The sequence below is a fragment of the Danio rerio genome, chromosome 10 (assembly GCF_052040795.2).
Source record: "Danio rerio strain M-AB ecotype USA chromosome 10, GRCz13ab, whole genome shotgun sequence".
In the NCBI taxonomy this organism is placed as follows: domain Eukaryota; kingdom Metazoa; phylum Chordata; class Actinopteri; order Cypriniformes; family Danionidae; genus Danio; species Danio rerio.
Genome location: NC_141030.1, coordinates 21244889 through 21265625, shown reverse-complemented (window position 1 = coordinate 21265625; position 20737 = coordinate 21244889). Strand labels below are relative to the sequence as shown.

The window sequence follows — 20737 nt, the reverse complement described above, 5'->3', positions numbered from 1 at the left end:
GCTTTGGATAAAAGTGTCTGCTAAATGACTAAATGTAAATGTAAATGTACCAAGCACCAACCATAATGTTTAGTATAGCATTAACACTCTTACTATACTCAATTAAAGTTTGGATGTGTGCCTTTCATTTTGAAAGCTTCTATGTCGATCTCACTATTTCTGTACATTTATTGCACAAGTCCCTCATTTGTGACCGAGATCATATGGTATGCTGTGTGCATGCAAGAAGAACAGGGAAAGCATAACTCACTATGACAATGTTGTTTCCAATTTACCACTGGTGTTGGATGAACTGTCATGAATCTAGATACATTTAGAGCACAGAAGTCCTTTTTTAGAAGACACTTGGCGCCTTTTTTGACAAAAAAAATAATAAACATTTTTTCAGAACAATTAACCCCTTTTGAATTATAGCATAACTGTTTCTGGACCATTTATAAGAAATAATAATAAAACATAAAAATCAATCAGTCAATCAATGATTAAAAATATATTAGTTAAAACAAGCAGAACTCATGAAGTGCAATTGTATGTAAGTAATATACTTAGACATTAAATATCCATAATTTCAAAAATGGTAATCATAAATAAAAAATAAATAACTGTAAAAAACACATAGCTAACATAACATGAATTAGACATCAAAATTAATGCTCACATACACACACAGTTATTTTTCTGTTAAATAGTTTTGTTTTATTTGTTATATTCATTTTGCATACAGTATTTTATCACTCATAGTTTCTATGTTGGTGAAATTGCTGGATCCACCATCATTTCGTTAGGTTCTTGTAACCCCATAATGACATTGCACTCTGGGATGTTGTTGTTGCTGGGCCAAGTTATGAAATGCACCAATATATCCAACATGAACCCATCGTATATCTTTAGAATCTAAAGTGCACAGATCTATCAATAACATGCTATCAGTAAATGATAGTAAAGTAAGGTGAACTGGTCATCTTCTCTCCTACATTAAATAGTCCTGCAGTTATCAGTTCTTTGCATCAGACAGACATTTGCGTACTGAATGGCACGAGACCGACTGATCAGAAAATAAGCATGAAACTCCTTTATTTTGAATTGTGCTGTGAATTCGTTTGACCTTTATCACCAGTTAGAAAAACAGAGGCTGAATTCGACGGATATGCCAAAAGGCCATCCTAGAGAAATCCATTACAGTGCAAAGGTACAGTTCAGCTTACTGGGAGATCTTAAAATGTCTTCACACTAAGCAGGTTTGGCTTGAATAAAATTAACTCCGGGCATATTGCTCTGCTAGTAGGGATAAGTATTGCTATCAGTTCTAGTGATTTGATTTTTTAATTAGATTAACATGATTTCAATTCAATTAGATTTAACCATATTTCATTTGAAATAGTGTATATAGAGTCACCGATTATTGTGGGGTCTGCTGTTGTGTTTTTTTTTCTTTTTTTCTTTTTGTAGACACAGTATTAGCTCTTGCAGGCACAACCTGCAAAAATCTGTGGTTTCTGTTGACCTCGTCTATATTATTACATTTAATTCTAATATTTTTAAAATACTTTTCAAATTTCAGTAGGTGCTCCTTTAATGGGGTATATGCACACAAATTCTTCATTTCAGTCAGCCAGCCCCAGGGCTTCCGGTTAATTTTCATCCCATACAAAATCGCTGCGGTTAGGATCTGATTTCTTTAAAAAACAGCGATTTTCACTGCCTGGCTGAGATATGATATAAAACGGGTATCAGACCAAACAAGAAGCACTGCATCAAGTTTTATTTTTCTGTGCCATGTCTTTAAAATATGGAAATTAATTTTACCCTAGTATTATCAATGGAGTTTCTGCTAGCCTGCTGCTAATGATGGTGCCTGTGTGTAAACTGTCTTTTTATACTTTAACAACCAAATGGATGCTTAAGTCTATTTAACTGATTATATTTGAATTACATTACAACATTGATGCTGTAAAAGGAATCCATAAAACTGAAAATACTCACAAATTTTTTAATGAAAGTTCATCATTGGCTAAAAATACTAGCTGTACATATAGCCTATTAGCTACCATGACCTTCTGTCATGATTCTTTTTGTTTCACTTTAACCTTTTAACTTCCACTTCTTTGGTTTAATTGTGACACCACTCATTGCTAATTTTATTTTTATTTTTTTTATTAAAGAGTTAAAGGCATAGTTCATCCAAAAATGAAAATGATCTCATTATATTCATCTGCTTTTCAATCTATTTGATTTAGTTTTTTTGTTAAACACAAAAGAAGATATTTTGAAGAATGCTGGTTGCTGGGACCAATCAACATCCATAGTAGGAAAAAAGATTGCATTGGAAGTCGATGGGTCCCAACAACCAGCATTTTCAAAATAACTTCTTTTGTATTAACCAGCCCCTATTATGGGTTGTTGAAAATGACCTTCCATGCAGTGTGCAACAACGCTCTAAGTAAAAGAAAACATTCAGCTGAGGTTTAAATCCGAAAGAGCACCTTGTTTAAAACTAACAATTTTTTAATAAAAGATTCGACTGATTCGTTTAAATTATTTTGTCTGTTTGTATTGACGTCGACAAGAAACAATACCAAATATGAAGTGCCAGATCGGGTAAACTGTAAATGCGCCTTTTCCTTCAGACAATAGCAGTGCAGGTGTGTGTGGGACTGATCATGACTGAAGATAAGTGAACATTCTAGTGATTAATGCAGAAATCTACCCTGCAACGGGGGATTTGTCGGGCGTCTGTTAAAGGAAAGATCAGAAAAGACTTTTGATGTATGGGAGTCTTTTAGAGCTTACCGGGATCTTTACAGTACACGAATCAGTTCCTTCCTTCATTTCAAAAGTGTAAGTAAGTGCGATTAAAATGGTTGCCTACTTGTTTCCTCGAGCTTGCAAAATATGCATTTAATTGTGTTAGTGTTACTTGTACGCTGCTTGTACTGTATCTGGTCAACTCTTTATATTCTCATATCATGTCTAAAGCCATGCTAAAAATGCAAGGCGTGTCGCTTTCTTCACGGATTCAAATGTGTTCGTGAGCTCGCGATCCTCTGCTGTTTGTCGTTGCTATGGCCACCGTCAGCTGTTCCTACACGTGTGGCCGTCAAGTTTCGAAATAGTTCAGCTTTTGCCACTGTGTGGATTAATACTAAATGTTGTTGTTGTTTTTACTTATGGTTAGGAACATAGTAATAGGCTGGTGTTTAACTGCATTGCTTTGATGAACTCTTGCATTGGGCTCACACATACACTCTGCACTACTTCAACAATGTTGATAAGCCGTGGTGGGCATTTCTCTCTGTCTCGCGCTGAACACCCTCGACCAATCACAATACACTGGGTCATCAGAACGCTGCCATTTGAACCTTTGAGGACACCAAGCAAGTATACAAATTAAAAATGACAGTGTGATTGCTAAGGGAACTAAAAGAACCACAAACTACAAGTGTGAACAAATCTTTAAGATCTCCCAGAAGACTATCCATTTCCTTACTTTCTGTCCATGTTTAAAGCTTTGGTTCTGTTCCACTTACAAACTCAAACACATTTTTTACCACACATCCTTCGAGAAAGACATACGCATTTGGAGGTGTGCTTGTCCTCGTTATTATACAAAAATAGGCATTTCCAAACATATACAAGATAGTTGCTGCTCTTAAACAGATCTACGTCTGTGAATAGCATTCAGTAGATCTGGTCTCATTTAAGCACAGAGCACAGTGAACCGAGAAGGTTTCCTCTCAGCTGCTCCATAGAGATGCGTCAATTGCCATCGGAACTAATGGAGAGTTTGAAACGTTGGTGCAATAACCGCAGCGATCTAACAACTACATTGTAAGCACAGTCATTTCAGTAGAGGTCTCATTGCTGCCCTTGCCGTAGCCTACACAATCATTATCGTTGTACATTCTGGCCATTATCCTATGACTAAAGGTGTCTTTTTTATTTGAATGAGCAACATAAATTCATATTATAGTCAGTAAGCATTGAAGTGCATTGATAAAAAGTGCAAGTATAGATTCAGATGCATTCATTTCGAGAGGAGTAAATTGTTTTGCAACATGGCCCCCGGAATAGTCACTTTTAGAGGGCTTACAACAGAAGAACACTACAGCTGATGCCGTTTCTAACCTAAAAGATATATGCTTTCCTTTGAGAGTGTAAATCTAGGGGTTTCGCTATTTGGACAGGAAGGGGACGCATTCCTCATCTGCCCCTGTCTTGGGTTCAGACATGCTATTAGTTCCTCGATAAAGAGTTATTAATGCCTGTTGATTCAAGAAACAGGTCAGATCTCATTCACATATACAGAGACAGACAATTCTGTAGGAAGCACTAGTCTGGCACTGTTTGGCGCCATTTGAGGTCGTCACATTGCTTTCCTGAATTAAGTCCCGCAGGAAGGACTTGCTCACCTGATAGCCCCATCTTTCCATCATTAGTTACTGAGAAAAGTCTCTCTGTGATCCTGTCAACAGAGAAACAGCATCATTTATTGAGGTAAAAAAAAAACAAATCGACAAGATATGTGTGGAAGATATCCATTTCAAATGCATTATCCACAGTAACCTCTGATGGTGCCATCAGAACTTGGATAATACTTTATTGAAACCATAAGGCTTTACAGTAAAATGCAACTTGGCCATATGATGGCGAAAGTCTTCTCCGGAAATGCCGGCTGGGCGGTCAGCTCTAGCTGCTCTCGGATGAAGTGGGAGGCGCGGTGGAAGACGATCTGCGCCGGGAGACAGACTGCGAGCGCTCGTGGCTGTGTTTGTCGTATGGCTGGAGTTGCACCTCCAGGAAGTCCCGGTGTTGCTGGCTGATCACCTGACTGATGAGGCCCGGGAGTGCCTGTAAGTTGCTGAGCAAGGTCTCAAGTTTGGTCTCCAGCAGTGCAATCCTCTTTTCCATGTCCTCGCCTCGCTCGTTCAGGTCCGAGACCAGGTCGTACATGACGTTTTGAGTCTGAGATGAAGCGAGGGAGAAGTTAGAGTTAACAGACATTCGTACATGATCACTCCAACAGTCTGGTACAATAAGTCTAGTGCGGCGCGATCAATATTTATAAGACCTCTTTTATCATCTGACAATAAAAGATGACAAAATCAGTCATGTCACAGAGGACATGTCAAACCCAGCGGCATGTGGCAGGCGTTCTAAAAAAGGGCTCGATTGATGGATTGTCCTGATGAGAAATGAAGTGCGCCGTCCATATTTTTAGACATCTCAATTCCCAGTTCCGACGACATAAAAGGTCTTTCATGACATTGCATCATGCGCACAAACTTCAGACTCAGACGTCTAGCTACAAGCAACTCAGAGTACCTAACAAACAAAAAACAAGAACCTTGAACCTTGCAAAAAAACATGAACCTGTATTTTTTGCATTGTAATCAACTAAAAATACACACGTTCACTCGTGTTTGGCCATACCAGGAATTTGACCAATGCTTTCTCAATATCGGTAGAAATATTGTTAAAATTAATGTTAAAAGTATTGATCAGCCAAAACTGAAAATTCTGACATCATTTACTCACCCTTTACTCTTCACAAACATGTTTGAGTTTCTTCTGTTGAACACAAAATAAGATATTTTGAATGCTGAAAACCATTGACCTCTATAGTATTTATTTTTCCTACTACGGATGTCAGTGGTTACAGGTTTCCAGCATACTTCAGTTAATATGAACCTTATGAACCATAATTCCTTAAACTGGTTTAGAGTAAGTAAAGGATGAGTAAATGATGACAGAATTAACAGTTCAACAATGATACAGGCCTGTAGCCAGCCTATTGAAAGGGGTGTTTTTCTTCTGAAAAAGTGGACCTTTTTGCAGATATTTGCTTTATTTTCTATTTAATTGTGCATTTTATCAACATTTTAAGAACTAATCTTTGCTGGATCAGCTTGTCAGATGGTGTTCATAACCACACCTTTTTGATGCACCCAATATTTTTACTACAATTTTGTCAAAGTACTCACCATACTATTTTACTATGAAGTATTTATTTATAAACTTGTATTTAAACTGTAAGTTAATCAAGTTTGATAAATATTGTTATGAGATTGGCATAAAAAAATATATATAAAAAAATATTTTTAAATACAAATTTATTATCATCCATCATTTAAAAAAAGAAATCTGGTAAAACTTGTTTTAAAATAAAACTGTAGCATGTGGGCAAATATAAATTGGCCAGCTCATTAAACTTTCCTCAGTGAGAGTTTGGCCACTTCATTAAAATTATAATGAAAAATTAGAACCTAAAGTTCATTGACAAACTTTAATGTGACAAACTTTTGACTGCACTAGGACCAGGAATGGCAGTTGGCAGGAAGCACAGTCATTGCTAAGGTGTTGCTAGGCAGTTGCTAAAATGTTTATGGCATTGCTAGGTGGTTGCTAAGCAGTTGCTCAATGGCAACGCTCGTGTCCATGTTTGATCAAATGCTAATACCAAGTAGGCATTCCTAGCATATCTTTTTGCTCTTAGATAATCATTAATAGCATGTAGCTAATCGTTATTAGCACTTGGCTTTTCATTGTTACCATGCATAGTACACAGGAAGTCCCATTTGCTAGCATGAGTCAAACGAGCCAATACCCAGGCCCCTACGATGTTCTGATGTAGAGATATTGCTGTATTTAAATGGTTGCTAGGTTAGCCTGTTTTATTGCTATGGAGACAATTGGCAGCTTAGTGATGATACATCAAAGCCTCTTGCCAATATGAGTGATATAAATCAACCCCGATGTCTCTAAGACAGTCTCTTTAACAGTTAAAAATTGGACTTGGACATTATGTAAAAATGGCTTGCTATATTTTATTGAAAACATAATGCTTAATAAGTGTGAAAGGGACACATGCAAAAATGGCTTGCCATATCAATAAAAAATATGCAGTTTAAGTCATGGAGTTATGGCTTGACTTATTTTGAGAAAAATAATGCGAAAAAATTATTTAGTGGAAAACTAAAGCCTTTAAGACAAATGTAAATATGTTGGCTTTGGAAAGCCAACATAATGCTATATGAGTGTGTGTATGAGTGTGTGTGTGTGTGTGAATGTGTGTGTGGATCTCCCCCAGAGATAGGTTGCGGCTTGAAGGGCATCCGCTGTGTAAAAACTTGCTGGATAAGTTGGCGGTTCATTATGCTGTGGCGACCCCGGATTAATAAAGGGACTAAGCCGACAAGAAAATGGCCAAAAGTTGTGTTCTGCATTAGATTTTATCTGATGAACCTGAAAAGATATAGCAACAAAATCTAATGCAGAACACAACTTTTGGCCAAATTTGGGGCTTGTATAATTTTTTTTATGCCTGGATTATTAAAATGTAATATATAACATATTTTTTTTATTAAAAATTATAAATCTTACCGGCATGAGGAGATATAGCATAAATCTTAAATGAAGAAGGCACATTTTGACCAGATTTGGGTCTTGTTGCATGAACGTCTAGGAGGACATACGTTTGGTTTCGAGGACAGAATAGTATAGCAATATGTTGGCTTTCTAAAGGAGGGGGGATGGGGGGCAGGGCATGGGTCTTTTGAACAAATAAGCAAACACTGGTGAAAATATTGATAAAACTGTTGTCTAATAGCTTATTAGCCCCAGCACATTATTAATGCATTTAAAAAAAAGATTGAGTCTAAATGACATTATTTGGTTGAAAAAAGCATTTAAAAATACATTTTAAACTTAATTTACATGAAAAGAGCATGTTATGATTGCAGTAATTACATTAAAATATAAGTGGTGCAACTGCACTTATGAATGACCTGAGTTTGATTCCATCTCGCAGCAGTCCTTTGTGAATCTCACTCCCCTTTCTCTACACCACCTTTCCTGACATATCTCTATTGTTTTATCTGCAAAAGCTTTAAAAAGCCATAGCATAAGCTGCATGGTACAAGTTAAGCAATGTGTTAAGTTTAATACTTAATGCTTAATAAGTTTAACGGCTTAAAGATGTATCCCAGTCCCTTACCTTAAGTATTATAAGATATAAGAAATTGCCTTCATACATTTCTGAAGAGAAGCTTACAGATATTATCCTAGAAACTAATAAAAGAACTTGGAAACAAATCACAGGTGTGGGACCTGAAGTTGCAGACGCACCATATCAGGGCCGGCGGGCTGTCTGAAGGTTGCAGAAACACCGCAGCTGCTTAAGTTATTTTAAGCTGCATTACAGGATTCATTGCCACTGGGAGCAGCTGCTGCCATGATTAATGTAATACCGCCCTCTGATGGCGAGAGGCAATTACGGCAATGATAAAAGGAGGCAGAAACCAGTATGAGTCATATCATATCACGCTCCGCCTCAATGTCACCCTCTCCAGTTTCTTTGGGAGGTGTGGGACAGGAGGGTAATTGGGTAACTCTAACTGATCACTCTCACGGAAAAGCCCAGACAAAGGTAGCTGGGATATGACCACTGCGGATGTTTGAATGTCACAGCTTGGACGCGTGAGCAAGTGTGCAGGAGCCGTTCAAGCTGACTCATCAGATCCAGAGTGTATCCCTTTCCCAGGTTGCTGTGGGTTTTGCAGAGTCAGACTGGCAGTGTGCCTGGTGTTCCCCAAGGCTCACTCTTAGGTCCGTCTTAAAAACGACCATAAGGAAATGCAAATGCAGCGATTCAAATTTAGCAGGCTATTTTAACATCTCAGGTAGCCCATCAGTTTTTTTCTCTCTCTCTCTTTCTTCTAAGGAGATGAAAGCTTTTCTGGACCATTAAGCAGCATGATGAATAGTGCATAGCAAGAGGGAAATAAATAACAAAAGCGAACGTGAGGACGTTTCGTAAAAGGGAAAAATAATAAATGAACTGACATCAACCATATGCTTTGCTATTCTTGCTGAGGAAACCTTATACAGAAACAATATTTTAAAAGAAACAAACAAGCAAATCAAATGTTATATATATATATACCGTCTGTTCATTTGACACCTGTAGACTTAGAATATTTGAGTATCACGCTAAACACAAATGGACCTCCTGCATCATGCATTAGTCAAACATTCACTCAAAGGTGTCTTACCTTTGCAAGGTCCACTAGAGAGTTTGCTTGGTCATTCAGCTTGCGTTGCTCCATTTTTACACTTCTTAATCTGAACACAAGACCATTCAGAGCCCAATAGTGGCAAGCGGTCAGTACAAAAATCGATTGACAGGATCTCCATTCACAAGCCACACATTTTGGAAGCACTCCTAGGACATGCACAAGACATGAGGAGAGAATGCAGGGATTGAAGGAGGACTGAGGCGCATGCAAGTCAAAAATTCAGTGGGAAGAGGCTGTGGTCGCTTTCGAAAGGATTTTCTTTTCCATACTTCTTACAGGAACAAAGCAAGGCTGTGACAACATCTGATGGGAATTATGGAAATAAAACGACCTTGTCAGTGCATAAAAAGTACACCAGGGGCACATCTGATGTGAGATTTTCTGGAAACTAGTGAATGATTTATATGTATTATAAGATATTCACAGGACAGTCCAGTCTGCTTTATTTTGTCTGCTTTATGGTAATTTACCTAAAGTAGAAGTCCATGGGGTCAGGCATTAAAAAGTACTGGTCAAAGATACTACTTTACTAAAACTGTACTACAGCTTTAAATGTTCTGTTAGAATGTGTCCCATTTCATTAACTTCTTGAAATCTATTTACAGAAAACTACCGCTGAAATCCATTGAGTGTTTCAAAAAGTTTTCAACATTTAAAATATAATACAATTTTGTATGATCCCTTAACTTTTTTAAAGACTACAGATCACAATAAGCATTCGATGAAACATTGTTTAACCCATATTCCAGCCTTTTATTTTTATTTTAAAGTAACTAGAAATCATAAAATTTCCTTCTTAGATATTTTAAGCATATTATAAATATAATCAAATGCAGACACCAAAATGGGACAAATGTGTTCCAATTTCAATAAAATTTTAATTTATTTCACACAAAAAAAATTTCCAAAACACTCAAAATAACAGTAAAAAAGATAGACATAGCTTTTACTGAACCTTCTGATCTACAAATAAATGATTAAGCTCTTTAACTGTATTTTTGTCTTGTTTTATACTCAAAAATGTCTACAAATCTAAACGAAAATATATGCAAGAGAATATGTGTAAGAGAAGCAAAATTATTTAAAAAGTGTTGTTTCCTGAAAAAATGATAAAACAGCAGTACATTTCATATTTAAAAACAATAAAATAAAAATGTGAAATAATTTATTAACTTAATAATAATAATAATAATAAAATTTAATCAGAAAATCGCTTCATCTCCCATTGAAGGATACTTTTTCTTGTTGAATATTGAATAATTATGAATTGAATGTTTTACTATTGAATCAATTTTGATCAGTTTCCCAGACAACACCTCTGCTAAATGTATCTTGATTTAAGTCTAGATTTTTGTGGTTGAAACCCCAAAAGTGAAAATAAGTCATGAAGAAGCCCAGACAGCATCTGTGGATATTTTTTGCTATTTCTGCAAAGAATTTTGTAAAAAAAAATAAATCTGCGGATTTATGCAGAATGATTTTGGGAGCATCATAACTAAAAACTTTATATATGAAATAAATAAAATAAAAAAATAAATTAATGTATTTAATGTTTACAATGCAACTCCTATTAGATCTACTTATTTGGTAAACAAAGCAAGTCTCTCATATAATAAATCTACTAAAAGACAGAAAATATTACTGTACAAGCTACAGTTAATTAGTTAATAATATTACTGAAATGAGTTTAAAAACTGATTAGAAATAAATACTTTTGAACAAATTAATTAATAGACTCAATTATGGGCCAAAAGCAGAAATCTGCTGCCTAGCTAAGACTTTATGAACTGATTTAAGGCCAGTGCTCTCTTTTTAAGGTCTTAAACTGTGTAAAGCCAAATTAGAATCACCAGTAATACTTTACGTACAACCAACAAACCATGTAAAGCTCAGATTTATAAACTTCATAGCTCATTCATTTATTTATTTTTTTATTGAATTGCTTAACATACATAAGCTTCCTACTATGCCATTAAATGTCTTGCCCCATAGACATCCACTGTAAGCGCAATGCTATTAAAGCCAATTATTTTCCTAATACCAGCATGTCCGTGGAGTGTTACTTACTCTAAACCTGCAGCATTGCTTTATAATAACGACTCTGAATCCTGTGGCGTATTGGTTTTGCTATATTCTTAACTGATCACCTTGTACTGTGAGGAAGCAGATATAAAGAGCCTCTATGAAGTGAATACTCCATCACACAGCTTTGTAAACCAACCCTCTCACTCAAATCCATACCGCGAGCATTAATTATTCATCTGCTCCATTTAATTAGGTTTCTGAGGAACTACTTATCTTCACTATACATTAAGTGTTTTCTTCTGTGGTCCTCAAGGGCGCTGCGAACAGCCGACACACATCCATTGTGTTTTGCGTTTGTGGAAGCACAAGGGAGAAACACAAGAAAGCCGTATTCTGTTCTTGGGCAAAGGGATTGAATCACAGCCGGAGAAATATTTGTAATCATTGCTGAAAAAGAGCAACATTTAGTAATTCACTGTGGAGACTGACGCATTAACAGGGTTTCACCAAGTTAAATCTAAGAGATTTTAAGACATTTTTAAGACCATTATGAAAGACATTTTAGACTTATACAGGGCTAAATGATACCCCAGTTGGAAAAGATTTAAACTTGAAAAAATTCAAAAAATTATTATTATAACCTAACTAAAGTGATAATAACTTAATAATACAATAATAAAAATAATAATAATAATAATGATAATAATAATAATTTAATAATAAATGTAGTGAACAAATGGAGAACTTTTAAGCAAATGTTATTGTAAGAAAAGAATTTTTACTAGCTATTTTGAAATAAAAAAAATTAATTAAATTGAGACTAGGATTGTTGGTGATTATATGGGTGTTAATAGTCAAATTTGGTAGCTAAACATGAACAAGGAAATTAACACCTGTTAAAAACTTTTTAAGACCTACAACACAATATTTCGGTAGTTTTTTAAAGACTTTTTAAGGCCTAAAATTAATCTTTTGAGATTTAAAATATTTAAAGACTTTTTAATACCCCGTGGAAACCCTGATGAAGGCAAGACACTGCAAGTGAATAGTGAAATTAAATAAATAAACTGAAAATAAATGAACCCCAGTTGATTGATTATGGATGAATTAAAAAACTGTATTATACGATTATTAAAAGGTTTAAATACACAAATAAGGAATTTTGTTATTAAATATGTGCTAATTTGCATTGATGTCTAGCACAAAAATGATATTTTTTTGTCATATTAGTCCAAGGTTTTTGCTATTCTAATCTCTTATTACTCCATAATTCATAAAATATGGTATACAATAAAATGTTGAATATAGTTAGGCATATTATGTATGAAAAAATCTCTCTGTTAAAACCTTTTACTGTGAAGTTTGCTGTTATATATATATATATATGTATGTATGTATATATATATATATATATATATATATATATATATATATATATATATATATATATATATATATATATATATATATATAACATAATAGCTTTTAAATATACTGTATACAGTTGAAGACAGAATTATTAGCCCCCCTTTAATTTTTTTTTCTTTTTTAAATATTTCCCAAATTATGTTGAACAGGGTAAGGAAATTTTCACAGTATGTCTGATAATATTTTTACTTCTGTAGAAAGTCTTATTTGTTTTATTTCGGCAATAATAAAAGAAGTTTGAAAATTTTTTAAAGCCATTTTAAGGTCAAAATTATTAGCCCCTTTAAGTTATATATATTTTTTGAACAGTCTACAGAACTTGCCTAATTACTCTAACCTGCCTAGTTAACCTAATTAACCTAGTTAAGCCTTTAAATGTCACTTTATGCTGTATAAAAGTGTTTTGAAAAATATCTAGTCAAATATATATCTTCTCTCCGTTAAACAGAAATTGGGAAAAAATAAACAGGACTTTAATAATTCTGACTTTAACTGTATATTATTATTGAAATCTTCTTACACAAACTAATAAAGTGTGACAAAATTAACACTTGATGAGTCAGTTCACCCAAAAACTTTAAATTCTGTCATTAATTACTCTTAATCTGTTTTTTAATATATTATTTGGGAGTCCAGAAAAGCACCAAGAACATTGTCAAAACACTTCACGTGTCATCCGCAGTTCAATCGTAACTTTATGAAGAATCCTTTGGAGAGTATAAAGGAAGATCAGAGAGCTCTCGCATCCAAATTATACCAATTTGTGTTCTTTTTTTTGTTCATTAATACTTAATGAAAAGCCAAAAAACCTGGGAAACAACAGGTGGATAATAAAAATTGTGTTTTGCCTGCAGTGTCTCACATTAAGCTCTGAGGTAAAACTCTAATTAAACGAGGGGTTGATGACACAGATCAGATAGGAGAGAGTATGGACGGCTCCAGGGACCTGGATGCTGATTGGCCCAGATGCAGAGATTTCCATCCTGTAGCTGCATGGAGTTTGGGACGTGGATACATAAGGCTGTAGTTTTGCTTTCAACCACCAGAGGGCGCAGAGAAATAGCACCACACAGCAGAATAGAAAAACACATCCAGAGTCTGTTCAAAGACTAGAGGTTGAATCACACTGAACACACGTGCAGGTCAGATTTGACCAACAAGCCAAAAGAAAAAATCAAGAATTATATTTTGTGTATGGAAAACTGACATTTCAGGACCATTAATATGGTTTGGAATGACATTTTGCAACATTTAAGCACTTTTTACTGTTCTCATCAATGTCACAACGTTAAAACAGAATAAATGTTTAAATGTTATATACAGATAAAGTCAGAATTATTAGCCCCCCTGTTTATTTTTTTCCCAATTTCTGTTTAACGGAGAGAAGATTTTTCAACACATTTCTAAACATAACAGTTGTATATATTTTTTGATAATATAAAATAGTTTTACTGTAATTGTAGCTATTTGCATAAACAATTTCTGTATAAATCTGCATAAATTAAGAGGAGCAATGGGTCAATCAGTAATTCTTAACATTACATTTGTTAATTAACTTGTAATATAAAATAAGTTATTTAAAATTATTATAATTAAAACATGTAATATCATAATGTGGGAAAACGATTTAAGATTTTTACATTTATTTTATTCTGAACTATAAGGCTTTTGCAAACATTTATTTAAAAAGTATACACGTTAAATTCATATTTATTTTTGTGTGGGGGTCCAATTTTATTTAAATAAATACCATCATGATGTAAAAAGCTCCATGATCTAAAAAACAAATAAATAGAATCGGGTAAACAATTCTATACAATATGGCATTATGTTGACCATATTAGGTAATGCCCTATAATATATATGTACAGTTGAAGTCAGAGTTATTAGCCCCCCTGAATTATTAGGCCCCTGTTTATTTTCTTCTCCAATTTCTGTTAAAAAGGGAGAAAAATTTTCAATACATTTCAAAATATGACAGTTTTAATAACTCATCTCTAATAACTGATTTATTTTAACTTTGCCACGATGACAGTAAATAATATTTGACTGGATATTTTTCAAGACACTTCTATACAGCTTAAAGTGACATTTAAAGGCTTAACTAGGATAATTTGGTTAACTAGGCAGCTTAGAGTAATTAGGCAAGTTATTGTATAATGATGGTTTGTTCTGTAGACTATCAAAAAATATATGGCTTAAAGGGGCAAATAATATTGACCTTAAAATGGTGTTTAAAAAATTAAAAACTGCTTTTATTGTAGCTGAAATAAAACGAATAAGCCATACTGTGAATATTGCTTTGCTCTGTTAAACATTATTTGGGCAATATTTAAAAAAGAGAAAATCATTCAAAAAGCTAATAATTCTGACTTCAACTGTATATTTTTTCTTTGTTTTGTTTGTTATTATTATTATTATTATTATTATTAACACTTGTAATTTGGACTTAAGGTATTGACAGCTATGTTTTGTTTTATTGTTTGTAAGAGTTATGGGTAGGGCTGGACAGAATCTGTGGACATTTTTTTGGTATTTCTGTGGAGAATTTTGTAAAAAATCTGCAGATTTATGAGGAATGATTTTAGGAGTATCATAACAAAAAAAAACTTAATATAAGAAATAAAAAAATACATTTTTAACTTTTATTCAATATTTACAATGCAAATCCAATTAGATCCACTTATTTAGTAAACAAAACAAGTCTCTAATTATACACTGTTAACCCTTACTGTAGATTATGCAGGAAATAACTGTAAAATAGCCAGTGTTTTGCTGTAATAAAAGGAAACAGTATTTTACTGTAAAAGGAGCAGGATTTGTATGAAATTTTGTAGTGCAAAGAATAAATTACAGTAATTTACTTTATGTACCGATTACAGATAGTTACTGTGATAATAAATGGTAAATCACTGCTCAACCATTATTACCCCATGTACTCTGATGCTTTATGTTGCTATATATATATATATATATATATATATATATATATATATATATATATATATATATATATATATATATATATATATATATATATATATATATACTGTTCAGTTTTGGTATGTGAATGGTCAGTATTGAGGAGAAAGTGAGACAATGCATTGATGATAAGTTAAATTTCTCTGCAGCCATCTCTGTGTTTTCTTTGGTTCCTTTTATGTTTTTAACATTGAGTATCAGGAGTCAACCAATGTCAAAGTCACAGAGCTAATTAAAAGGTAAAGATATCGACGAGATGCATTTAAAGGCAAAAATATTCACACAGAGCAACCAAATTATCACAATCATTTTTATAACTTTGTTTATTTTTCTAAAATTAATATAATTAGCCTAGTTTAGCCTATAGTTAAGCTTTTAAATTGCACTTTAAGCTGAATATTAGTATTTTGCTAAATAAAAATGTGTTATTTAAAAAATATCTTAAACAGCACGTACATACATTTTTGCAGAGACTCAATTAATTTGTTTGGAAAACTTCAAATGAAGTAGGTAAAAGTGGTATTAACAGTATAGTATAAAGACTTTCCTAAATAAATGTATCAATCAGGTAATTTGTTTTTTTTATTATTATTATTACTACAGGTTTGGAACAACATGAGGATCAGATTATTTATTTATTTATTTGCTTTGGATGAAGTTTTTATATTTTTATTGTTTTTATTCAATGATATGTGCATGATTGTGATAAATGTAGGCAATTCCTTTGAAAATATGCTAGATACACGGGATGTCGAACTCCTGAAGGGCTGCAGCCCAGCAGAATTTAGTTTCAGCCCTGCTTCAACACACTACCTTTAGATTTAGGTTGATCAGGTGTGTTTAATTAGTATAACTGCAATCTTACTCTGTAGATTGTGCTGTAAATAACTGTAAAATAGCAAGTGTTTTGCTGTAATAAAAGGAAACATTTATTATTTATTAACACATATTATTTTACTGTAAAAGGAGTAGACTTTGTATGAAATTGTGTAGTGCAAAGAATAAATTCCAGTAATTTACTTTATGTACTCATTACAGAAAGTAACTGACAATAAATAGCAAATTACTGTTCAACCATTACTGTCCCATCTTCTCTGACGGTTTATGTTGCTATTTATAGAGACGTGCATTTTAAAGGCAGAAAATAATGATTTAGGCATTACCACACACTAGCACAGGCTGTCTGTCTTATTCTAAACACAAAGGTGTTAGAAAGAGTTTTCAGAAAATGCTGGCCCTTTAAGGGAGCCAGGTGTTTGATTTGTTTACTGCTGAGTGCGCTCTATTCTCTGTCCATCAATTCAGATGTAGAGTCTGATATGTATTAGGCTTTAAATAAGAATCTACAATGAGTAAGTAAAATGTGTTCAAATGTTTTTGAGGGTTTCTAAAATAAGGCTGTGTTTTAAGTTATATTGTTGTTATCTTGAACTGTGTACTTGAAAGCTACATTGTTAGCTAGTTAGCCTCTCCTCATATAACTTCTTACATTACTTTTGTTTAAGAATATGTATTTATTTTATATTGCACACTGCCATATGTACAGATGCGAACAGTTGCATGTATCTTTCTGGCAACCAAGCCAAAATTAAATTCCATCATCTCAGTAAGGGAACATGTGCACATCATCACAGGGAATCACAAAAACATGATACACATAGCCATCCACACACAAAAGCTCCACTGTCCGGTCCCAGATTGTGAGTTTGTTGCTAAGTATTTTTCAGAGCTGTGTTTCCATCTATGAATTTATATTAGAAACAATAAAAAAAGTTTGTTGTCATGAGATAATTCTAACAATAAAAGATTGGATCCTTTGGTTTTTCGGTGTTGCCAACTTTATTTTTATTTTTTATAATTATTTTAAACTTTTTATTGAGATTTGACACAGTTTTTAATTATTTAAAACTTTAACATTTAAAAAATAATTATGTTGTGTTTTTTGCTGTTCATTTGCTGATCTACCTTCCTGCAGATTTCAGTTGCTATCCATATCAAACACACCTAAACCAATTAATTAGGACCTGAACACCACTTGATAATTACAGGCAGGTGTGTTTGATATGGGTAGCAACTGAAATCTGCAGGAAGGTAGATATCCAGGAACAGGATTGAGCACCCCTGCTATATACCATGGGGGTCAAACTCCAAGTTCCTGAAGAACTGCAGCGCAGCAGAGTTTAGTACCCACCCTGCTTCAACATTACCTGTAGATTTCTAACAAGCCTTAATTAGTTTGATCAGGTGTGTTTAATTAGAGTTACAGCTTAAAGTCCTTTTCACACTGCACTTTTCTCCCTATAGACTTCCATTCATACCCATGTGAGTACTGCAGACCTGGAATGATAGCTCATGCGACAAATTTCATAATTCGCAGCATTGGAAAGATCAAGCTTGGAGAATGTTGACATGCGAAATCACATCATGTGATTGCTTGAGACCAATCAAAGATCAAAACATGACCTCTCTGGCTTGCTTTTTCAATCTCTAATTATTTTGTTTAATTCCACTACTCGCTTTGTTTAATTCCACTTCGCAGTGCAGTATGACAGAATTTTGCATGCTCAAACGTTAATGTGACCGCAGCCTTACTGTGCAGACCTGTAATATGCAAGACAATATTTATATCTGCTGATTTCTTAATTTTGTTATACTTTTTCTGTTATTTATATGTTTGGTGCGAAAACAATAAAATAAATTTGTCTAAAAAATAATATGCCTTCTATTTTTTAATAACAGCTAAGAATACTGATTAATTTTAGTAACACTACAATAACTATATATGACATACTATTAATTTGTATGCAGTATAATGCTGTGATTTGAACCCTACAATACATTAATTAACTGTACAGTTTCCAGTTAGTTACCACTGCTGCTCTATTACAGTAATTAACTGGCAACACTGTTGCCAGCTACTCACTTTATCGGTTCAGTTACAGTAAATAACTGGCAACACTGTTGCCAGCCACTCACTGTAATGGTTCAGTTACAGTAAATAACTGGCAACACTGTTGCCAGCCACTCACTGTAATGGTTCAGTTACAGTAATTAACTGGCAACACCATTGCCAGTTACTTACTGTAACCAAACTTTTACAGTGAGTGGCTGGCAACAGTGTTGCCAGTGTTCTACTGTAAAAAAACCTGGTAAGGTCTAACAGTGTATATATATATATATATATATATATATATATATATATATATATATATATATATATATATATACTAAAAGACAGAATATTAATACACAATAATATTAGTTAAATTAATTTAAAAACTAAATAAATATAAATTTACACACATTTACACTAGTAAATGCATAGACTGAGTGATGGGCTAAATTTGCAGATTTCTGAGTGTGCAGATTCTGTGTGGGCCTAGTTATAGGGTTTGTGAATGGATATATTTGAAAATTAATACAAAATATTTTAACAGAATAACCAATAAATAAATGCTTACCTTTGGCCAATTATAATAATGAGAATTACTTAAAAAAAGTGCTTAACTGTCTTGAAATCAATGTCAAAATCTCAATGGTCCTAAAATAGTCAGCTTTATATGTAAAATACAATTTATATATTTTTTTCCTTTGGATTTTTTTGGGGTGGTGGTGAAATATGCCCAAGACATCCCCCCAGCAAATACCAGGCCCTTCATGTGGACGGACATAATTGCTTCTTATTTCCTATTGTTGAAAAACTGCCTTACAGTAAACATGTCTAGAATGAATGGCTCCATTAAGTTCATTTTACAGTTGGATGACCGACAGCACTTACAGACCGGAGCTACATTTAACCGTGACATGAAAAGCTTTTCAAAGCATATATGACTAAATCTCATTCATTTGCATCCCATTGTGCTCAAGCTACAGCAGCGCGATGCATTTGGCAAGCGTCTGCTTTTCACATCACGGGTTACTTTAGAGAAAAGTGGAAGCCGAAAGCTTCATTCATGAGGCTTGTTCTGTTCTCCGAGACACGTGTGGTAAACATTCGCTCCTGCTGAGGTAAAGGGAGCAGTGTGTTTTGGGATAAAAGTCATGGAGAGTCTCCCTCCGGCACCTGCTGACCTTCAGAAAGCTCCTGTTCACACACACAGTCCCACACCGAGACATTGAGCTCTTTCTGTTTCTTCCTCCCTGTGTGTGTGTGTTTTTTTTTCCCCCTCACTGTTGGTCTGATTCGCCACACGCTGGTCTGGGCTGCAGATTGAAACCGCCATTGTGTATAGCAGCACTGTGCAACTGAAGCATACTTGGAGGGCGTTTAAAGGAGCGGTACACCCAAAAATTTAAATTCGTTGTTGATTTACTCACTTTTTCCTTTCAGTAAAGAATTAAAGATGAAACTGTGGTCCTTGGAGAATCATGGTTAAAGGCTACTGGCACTTTGGGAGTCAAAAAACATATAGAGATGAAACAAAATAAATATCCATTTCTAGGGGTGGATAATAGAGCCATATATGTGTCTGTATTTTTCAGTTATTGATTGAAATTTAAAGTCACATGAAGTAGAAGTGATTGGAAGCCTTCTTATTTATATAATGAATCAAACATCTACATATTAGATCAGTGACTTGTATGTAATATAACACCCATATGTCATTTGTAATTATTGTTAAATCTGCTTACTGTATGCTCATGGCCTGATTTTTGTAATCATGAATAAAATGTATGAGCAGCTCATCCTTGTGCTTTGAATCGTTTTTACAATACTTAATTTGTCCATGAAATGTCTAAAGCTGGCTACGGTTTGTTCTTTCATAAGCTGGGCTTCAATTCAAAATCTTTTTGTAAGTAAGATGTATTTCCTTTAAGTTTTTAGAGCAGCTGACTGTAGTATTGGTAACCTAGTAACCAACTGTAAACAAGACAAGCATAATAAAGAGAGCTGATTAATCATGTTGGTGTATTGCTCGCTCATTTATTCATCAAATGTGTTTCCATCTACAATTATTAGCAATAAAACGCATTTGCAAATGAAGGGATATTTATTCAAATTTGGCATTTCCGTCACCCGTTTCTCATGTGAAACTTAAAAATGTGCATTAACATGGGGTGATGAAAACCCAGCTATAGTCAGACAGAGTTGAATACGTGTGAAGGTAATTACTACTGTCAGCTACTGTACTTTCAACATGTACAAAGATATTCTCATCCACCATAATGGTTTTGTGAAAATACATGACATGTCAATGCACGATGGACTGCAATATTAGGCTCAAAAC

At 34.0% G+C, this 20737-nt stretch overlaps 1 protein-coding gene and 1 long non-coding RNA gene across 7 annotated transcripts in view; one reads left to right on the top strand and one right to left on the bottom strand.

The window, feature by feature from the left end:
• Positions 1-670: 670 nt before the first annotated feature.
• kcnn2 (potassium calcium-activated channel subfamily N member 2) overlaps positions 671-20737 on the bottom strand; it is an 86646-nt gene continuing 66579 nt past the window's right edge. Inside the window, exons 7-9 of one of the 6 annotated variants that reach the window (XM_087270418.1) lie at positions 9051-9120; positions 4814-4962; positions 671-2283 (exon numbers count right to left, since the gene is read on the bottom strand). Coding sequence is in view for 2 of the 6 variants with exons in the window: in XM_087270412.1 (XP_087126538.1) it covers positions 4687-4962; positions 9051-9120 (346 nt within the window). In the remaining 4 variants the exon portion in view is untranslated. Of the gene's footprint in view, positions 4463-4521; positions 4963-9050; positions 9221-20737 lie in introns of those variants that run through there. The other 5 variants (XM_087270412.1, XM_087270419.1, XM_087270414.1 and 2 more) reach the window with 5 other exon arrangements.
• Positions 16733-18223, top strand: LOC147842029 (uncharacterized). The gene is made up of 2 exons (XR_015500992.1): positions 16733-17561; positions 17754-18223. It is a non-coding gene; the product is annotated as an uncharacterized LOC147842029 (long non-coding RNA).